This window comes from Montipora foliosa, chromosome 6 (assembly GCF_036669935.1).
Source record: "Montipora foliosa isolate CH-2021 chromosome 6, ASM3666993v2, whole genome shotgun sequence".
NCBI lineage: Eukaryota > Metazoa > Cnidaria > Anthozoa > Scleractinia > Acroporidae > Montipora > Montipora foliosa.
The window spans coordinates 72,436,152-72,443,651 of NC_090874.1; the positions used below are offsets into that span (position 1 = coordinate 72,436,152).

At 37.9% G+C, this 7,500-nt stretch overlaps 1 protein-coding gene across 2 annotated transcripts in view; it reads right to left on the minus strand.

The window, feature by feature from the left end:
* Window positions 1-3,507: 3,507 nt before the first annotated feature.
* The window catches only part of LOC138006288 (uncharacterized), a 33,664-nt gene continuing 29,671 nt past the window's right edge, over window positions 3,508-7,500 (minus strand). For both annotated transcript variants that reach the window (XM_068852526.1, XM_068852525.1), the window contains one exon: window positions 3,508-7,098. In XM_068852526.1, the coding sequence (XP_068708627.1) occupies window positions 6,810-7,098 (289 nt within the window). In that variant the 3' untranslated portion in view covers window positions 3,508-6,809. The remainder of the gene's footprint in view (window positions 7,099-7,500) is intronic.

Consider the following 7,500-nt stretch of genomic DNA (forward strand, 5'->3'; position numbering starts at 1 on the left):
GGCAGTCAAAACCGTGCTATCCTGTCAATCATTTGCCCCTTCACCGGAAACAGTGCATTTCGGTTGTTCGTAAATGACATTGTTGTTGATCTACGCAAGGACGCGGTCAAAGTCTTTATTCGCGAAGTTAACTCAAATAAATATCGATACGGTTTTGCCGTCTTCTTGCACTTGATTCGAAAATACCAGCCTGAATTCGTCTTAGAATAGTTAGAAAAAGCACAAATAAAAGCCAAAGCACAACAGGTCACGTTCGAATTTTGCTCGCCGACAACCCAAGTTTGTTGACAAAAAAATTGCCACAAAATGTTTTAAATGTTTTTCTGGCCCTTTATTACTAATGGAGCTCACGTTTATTTTAAATGGAGTATCGGGAAAGAAAAATTGTCAAGCTGATATTTTTTCCGCGTGAACATACATTTTCAAGTAGCGAAAATTTATATAAGCACTACAAAACGTTTACTAACCATTGCCCGAAGGAACACCTTTTATAAGCTGCAAGGAAGCCGCTGATGAATTTTGCACAAAAACCTCGGCCCCTAACACCGGAAAGTCAGACTTGGAAAGTTTTTTAGTGGAAGGCTCGCTAAGGAAGAGTTTCTAGAGCGTGCCCTCCCGCAGGTCGCCAGAAAGGTGCAAGCAACCTTGTTCATGTCTGAAAAGAGCAAGATCTAGAAGGGGCAGTCAAAATTGTGTTTCTTTTATTGTGCGAAAATTTATTTTTCCCTCAATCCCAAATAAGAACTTGCTGTGTCTTGCAATTCAACAGTGAATTGCTATTAGGCCAATAAGAGAATCAACATCAAGTTCAACAAAGAGGCACTCCCAGGGGTTTGGCGAAGAAAAGAACATGGCTAATTTAAACTGGGGAACAGAGTAACATACATACATACATACATACATACATACATACATACATACATACATACATACATACATACATACATACATACATACATACATACATACATACATACATAATCTTTATTTAACGTGGATAGAAACACTTAGCTGAAGCTATTTTACAGGTTTTCCACAAAATAATATTAAAGAAAAAAAGAAATATATACATAAAAATGTAAGAATATGAATAAAATATCTAGTATCTAAAATTTCAAAATTTAGGTAACTAAAGTTTAATGTTCCTAACTGGTTTTTTAACAATATCAAAATATTTTAGGGAACAAGGGAAGAAAACCAATTTAAATTTTAGGGATCAAAAAGCTGGGAACAAGTTTGAAAGTAATTTGGGGAACAAGGAAACACAAGCAAATATGTAAAGGGAACAAGGACTCCTCTCCTCAGGAGGGCCTCATCAAATGTTCTGCGTCTATCCAACAGCTCAAACAAGCTATTCCAACAATTTTTGAATGACCAACAGGAAAAGAAGACTCTCTTAGAGAAATAGATTATTTATAATAACACTTTAGCATGCGAAACAATGCTCAGATGCTTACGAGCACCCTCATGCCCATGTTTGTAAAAAAGCACCATGAAGTATTCCTTGTGGCTGGCTGGTTTAGGCATTGTTTCATCTTTCAACATTGGGCAAAACCAAATCAACTCCATTCTCAGAGGGCACTGGGGAAAGAAGCTAGAAGAAAAAACTGGCCTTGATCCAATTCTCCGAAGGTAATCTTTACAGAATAAGATCATAGAAGGAACACTTTTGAGTGCCAACCTTAAGCCTTTTAAAACAAGCGCAAACAATATTAATAGTCTTTAAATTCACAAAATGCCAAACAGCATATTTTAGTCTCATATTCAATTAGATTTGGCTGCAATGTTCCTTAAAACTATGCAGAACTATTTACCATAAAATGTGGAACATTTCCTGCCTATCTAAATATGCCGCAAAAGGGCTCCGAAAAGCAAACAGTTAAGTTTTTACATTAAGATACACAATACCTAAAAAATAAATTACTTGATGTGATCAAGACATTGAATGACCAAGCAATAAACAAATGGCAGCAATGTATGTTAGGTTCACAAAGTGGGAAAAAAAATATTCCTCAACTGATGTTTCAATATGCATTTAAATAAATTTTCTATCAACAATTCAAGGGACTGACTCTTCACTGGTATTGATTTACATTTCCATGATAAGTTTGAAAGTGAATCTGGCAACCACAGTGCCCTATGAAATGGGGCAAACTCTTTAAACTAACATTGTACAAGGGACACCATTATTGATGCCCTGCGAAGAACAAAGATTAAATTGAAAGAAGAGTTGGTCTGGAGTTTATCCACAATGGACAGTTAGTGGCTGCATTAACCAATGTAGAGAACAAACACATCAAGTTTCTTGTCAAGAAACCAGGTGTTCAAGGAGCTATTCAATTTCCAAAGAACTATGGTAGTGTGCAACAGTACCTGGGTGAATTCGGGTACCTGGCCTGAAACTGAAACTTGTGGAGCCAAACAACTTGTTGAGCTAAGTACTTAAACTGGGTAGATAATTATGTCTACAAATATGGTCTATTCAACCAACAGTTTCTCCTAATTTTGTGTACCATTCACTTAATGGTTCCTTAATAAAAAAAATCGCTAATTCAATTAAGGATTCAAGTCCTTTGAAATCATCAAAGTTACTTTGTGCCACCAGGAACAAACGAAAAAGTACAAGCACTGAAGACAAACAGCTCACAAAAGATCACAAAAGGCAGGACTCCGTTTAAAACAGCAAAACGGGCCGGGGATCCTCGAGTCACTAAAAAGTGCTGCATGCTACGTAGATGTTTGCAGAACGATCGCAAGTTGTAATCACTGAAAGAAAACTCCAATCCAGATCTGATAGACGATGGTCGTGCAAGACTCACCAAGCAAATGGAACACCCGACAGGATTGTTTGTTGTCTGGCACAGCAGATGAACGAAAAATTGTTCCCCTCACTATTAAGTTCCAACCCGATAAGACCAATCTTGCCCAAATACAACAACAATTTGGGCAGCAGGCAAGCTCATCACAAGCCACCGAAGTTGGCATAAAGCAGCATAGCGCTTCACCTGAAGTTCGATCATGATGGACACAAACAAGAGCTGAAAAAACTTCATAAGGTCAGACGACCAAATGTGATTGATCAGTTATCGGACATCAAAGTGCTGAACAGTACAAACCAAGGGATTTCGTCGTAAAAATGTTCACTCAGCAACGTCTTCTTCTTCTACAGAATAAAGTTCAAAAGCGATCCTGGTTGTTAATCACATGCTAGACCAATCCATAAACTGGATAAAGTGGATTGGCAAATTGATTGCCAGAACAATGAGTCATTGTCTGTCTCACTGAGTTCAAAGAAGCGACGGTCAAGAGAGTCACAACAGAAGGCTGAGCGAATGTCCACCGATCTAACCAATCAGAATGTAAACAATTGGCGTGACGTCGGATTGCAACAGGATAGCACAGTTTTTCCCTTTCGCTGAATTCTGATTGGTCAGTTTAAATTTCAGTAGCTCTCACCGTATGCAAGGTTAGGACTGAATTTTAATATATCGAAATTGGTCTATTGGGTACAACATTGAGTTAGATTTTGTGTAGGGAAGATATCTGTTTGCAAACATTACTGTTGTTATTCAAATGTGCCAACCACAGGAACAAAAGACCCTTTGTTTCGACAACCAATGAGGCTCTGGTTGGCACATTAATGACAATAGGTGACGTCAACGATATCTTCCCTGTATTGTTTATTTTCCCGCAAAACTTGTTTAAAAAGACACTTTTCTGACGCTAATGGTAACTTGGCCAATAACCTTACTCTTGAGTGATTGACCCTTGGTACAAGAAAATTTACAAAAATGGAAGTACTGTGAGTGAGACCTTGATATTTTATTCAAACTGGAGAGGAACCGATAGAACTCATAAGGGAGCTGCCCAGTTGCGAGTTCGAACTATATCCCTTTCCAGGAGAATGAATGATAGTGAATTACATGAAACTCATACATGTATGAACTGCGGATTGTGACGATTTTGATCACCACACAAAATAATAATAATAATAATAAAAATATCTGAACAATTTTTCAGGTTTCCTTTGTAAGTGCTCAAATTGCTCTCTCATCTGCAATAATAGCAATGAAGAGATCAACTGAGATGAATCATCAACGCTAAGAGTCCTTAGTAATCTGCAGTTCGAAATATATATGACTTTCAAATTCTTTACCACATTATTGATGAAGGGATAATATTTTTTTGCAATGGTGACTCGAAGACGAGGAGTGGAACCCAATACCTTCCTATCACGGGTTCGGTTGAAATTCCGACGCGTGCAAAGGAGCAGTCGGATTTTTTCCGGGTATCCCCGGATCACCATTGAAAAAATTTTGTCTCTCCATGCCATCCACCGGGGTTGCCTTCAGCAATTTTCCGATCTCACTTATTCATTTCAATAACAAATTATTTATGTCATTTATTGGTATCACCCACAAAAATATGGTTCGACACATGCTTAAGCACACATTTTAATTCTTGCTGGGACTCGTTAAGTTACGTCTATATGTAACAGTGGCGTCATACCTACCTTATGGGATTCGCTTTGTTTCAGCTTCTTGATCGTCCTAGCTGGCTCGTTTAGTTTAACCTACGGTGTCTTGTAACAAATCTTTATCGGAATTTATCAACTGTTGGTTGTTTACTTTAATCAGGTCCGAAAACGCGTGCTTGGTGATTGACATGGCGAGCAGGTACGACTGCCAAGGCGGGAAACTTGACGAGAGTGCAATGAGATATTAAACCGAGCTCTGAACAGGGTTGATTCAGAGGCTTAGATGACTATTACGTGCTACACTTCCCCTCATATACCCCTTCCTTTCTACCCATGATGCACCGGCCTAGAGCCCAGGCCGCATATTTCCCGTGCCGGCAAAATAGTTACTTCGGCCTTCTTCCCAAGCTAATTCGTCAAAAATAACATTTCTTTGTTCTAAAGTGCCATGTCATCATCAAGTTACTGACATAACAGAAAAAGAACAGGAGATTTTGAAATTCTCTGACATTTATTTATACCAGATAGGTAAATTTATGAATCTATTAAAAAGAGGTTTACTTCCTAATTATTTTCGTGATATGTTTACTCTTGCAAGCCATTTACATTCGCATTATACTAGAAATTGCAACCTTTTTTACATACCTCCCTGTCGAACTAATATCCGAAACTTCTCAATTCGGTTTCAAGGACATATGTTTTTCAATTCGTTAAGTCCTGACATTCAAAGCAGTGAAAGCATACGTTTGTTTGCCAAAAGACTTAAAATATTCCTTCTTTCTTAGTCATATATACTCTTTGTCGAGCTACATACTTCTTCTTTCCTCTTCTTTTCTTTTTCTTTTGTTTTTAAAATAATACATTCCATATTTTATGCTGTCCCCATAATTTGTGTGATGTACCCTATGTTGTCAGGAAGCCTATAGCTCATAAGCCCCCGGCTTCTATATAGGCTTCCTTGTCACTACCACCTTAAACATTTTTTAGTCTATCGTCTTTAAGTTATTATAAATTGCTAGTGTATTGTGTTTTTTTTTTTAATAATTTCTTTTCTTTTATGTGGTTAATGGCAAATAAAATGAATGAATGAATGAATGAATGAATAAATGAATGAATGAATGAATGAATGAATGAATGAATGAATGAATGACAGGTCTTAATTATCACTTGACTGTTGACTGAAAAAAATAAATATATTATTGAACCTTGGTCCTGCCAAAACCAAGGTTCAATAGTATATTCAGCTTAGATTTGTATTTTCGGCCTTGACAGCTGTGTACAGGCAGTTCAGTTAAGTTGAGTTTTTCTTCGCTGAGTCAGCAACAAATACAAATAAAAATTGCACACAAATTGTTATTTATCCAGGTGCATATCTAAAGTTTGCTGAAAGTACATTATTTAGTACACTATTTGTCGATTTATACAGATTTCCAGGCAAAAAAAATAACTTCCAAAACACTAAACAATCCTACCTTTGTAATATTGCAGTCCACGTGAACTTCACCTTACCTATATTTTCACCTCACCTATATTTTCTCGTAACACTGATAAGAATTGACTTAACTCATTAACCTATCTCTCTTACAGTGTACACTCAATTACTGGTGTCCCACTAAATTACACTGCGGCTCTTAAATAAACAAACAAATATTGCAGAATATTGGAAATACGCGGAAATTTTTAAAAATCCCAACTTTTGGGAGGAAGACCAGTTAGCTACCGTAAACTTCCCAAAGTAGCGGCCCTCGTTACTTCCGGGATTAGGAGCCTTTGGAGCTCGCTTCTTTCAGGGGGTCATTACATTCAAAGAGTCGTTACTTTTGGGGAGCAAAAAACGTTCCATAAAGTTGGTACGAATTAGCAAATTTTGCAAAATAAAAGAAGGGAATTCGTAAAAACAGTTCTTAAAACATGGGATACAATTGTCCATATGGGTGAATGGGCTCTTCACGTTCTTACCGTGTTGCCAGTGGTTAGCAGGGAAGCTTGTCAGATACCGTAAACTGTTTGTACTTCACGAAGCACTGCTTCTTTAGTCTACTATAAGGATATTTCAGTGCAGTGGTTAGGTTTTCAATTTAAATTTGAAGAAACGTTCCTTCTAATACGCTTCAGTTAAAAAAGGAAGGTGTCGCTACTCTCGGAGGGTCACTTCTTTACTTTTTGACCTTACTTTTTGAATTTTTAGGAAGTTTACGGCATACAAAAAGTGAGGAGCAGTTGAATTTGGGACACCAAACACAAATCCATATAATGGAAGGGAGAATGAGTTGAACCTGGGACCCTCAGATTACAAGTTCAACTTCTTAACCACTAGGCCACGCTCGCCTCGTCATATTGTCATGAGATTGTTTAGGTACAAATTTAGAGTTATGAAAAGAACGACCAAAAGGAAATAGGGAACGACCCCATTTCTCTCTCCTGCTGTACTCTTGCTTTCCGGTTGCTCATTAGGGTGATTCGCACACGGATCAGTTTGCTCTGTCAGTGAATCCTTGTCCTCGTCACAAAAGGGATTGAAGGAACCGATGACCCTTCTTAGGATATTGTCAGCCACAACTGAGTGATTGCAATGGGTACGCCACGCGTAGACTGTACACTGTTTGGCTTCGTCACGTTTCCTGTCCAAACATGATGATGAAACTGAGCGAGATAATGTGGTTTCCAGATCACTTTTAAACAAAGGCGAGGTATTGGCCAAAGCCGGATTGTACTTATCAAATAAATTCAATGTTGTTGTGCGTCTGTTCCGGTAATAGATCACAGATGACATCAACGTGTGGTAGGAAAAAAAACGCGACACACGAGGCAATAGCCGCGTTTGTCACTTTTGCTCTTACCACATTTTAACGTTCTCTATCATAGTATAACTGAACAGATGCACGGCAACACGAAACTTACTTGTTTTATATAAAGAACGCGACAGTAAATACATCTTATTCGGTAATTTAGCATGTAATACGCGCGGATATTTTGCGCGCAAATACGAGCAATGAGAAAAATGTCCGCGAGTATTATATGTT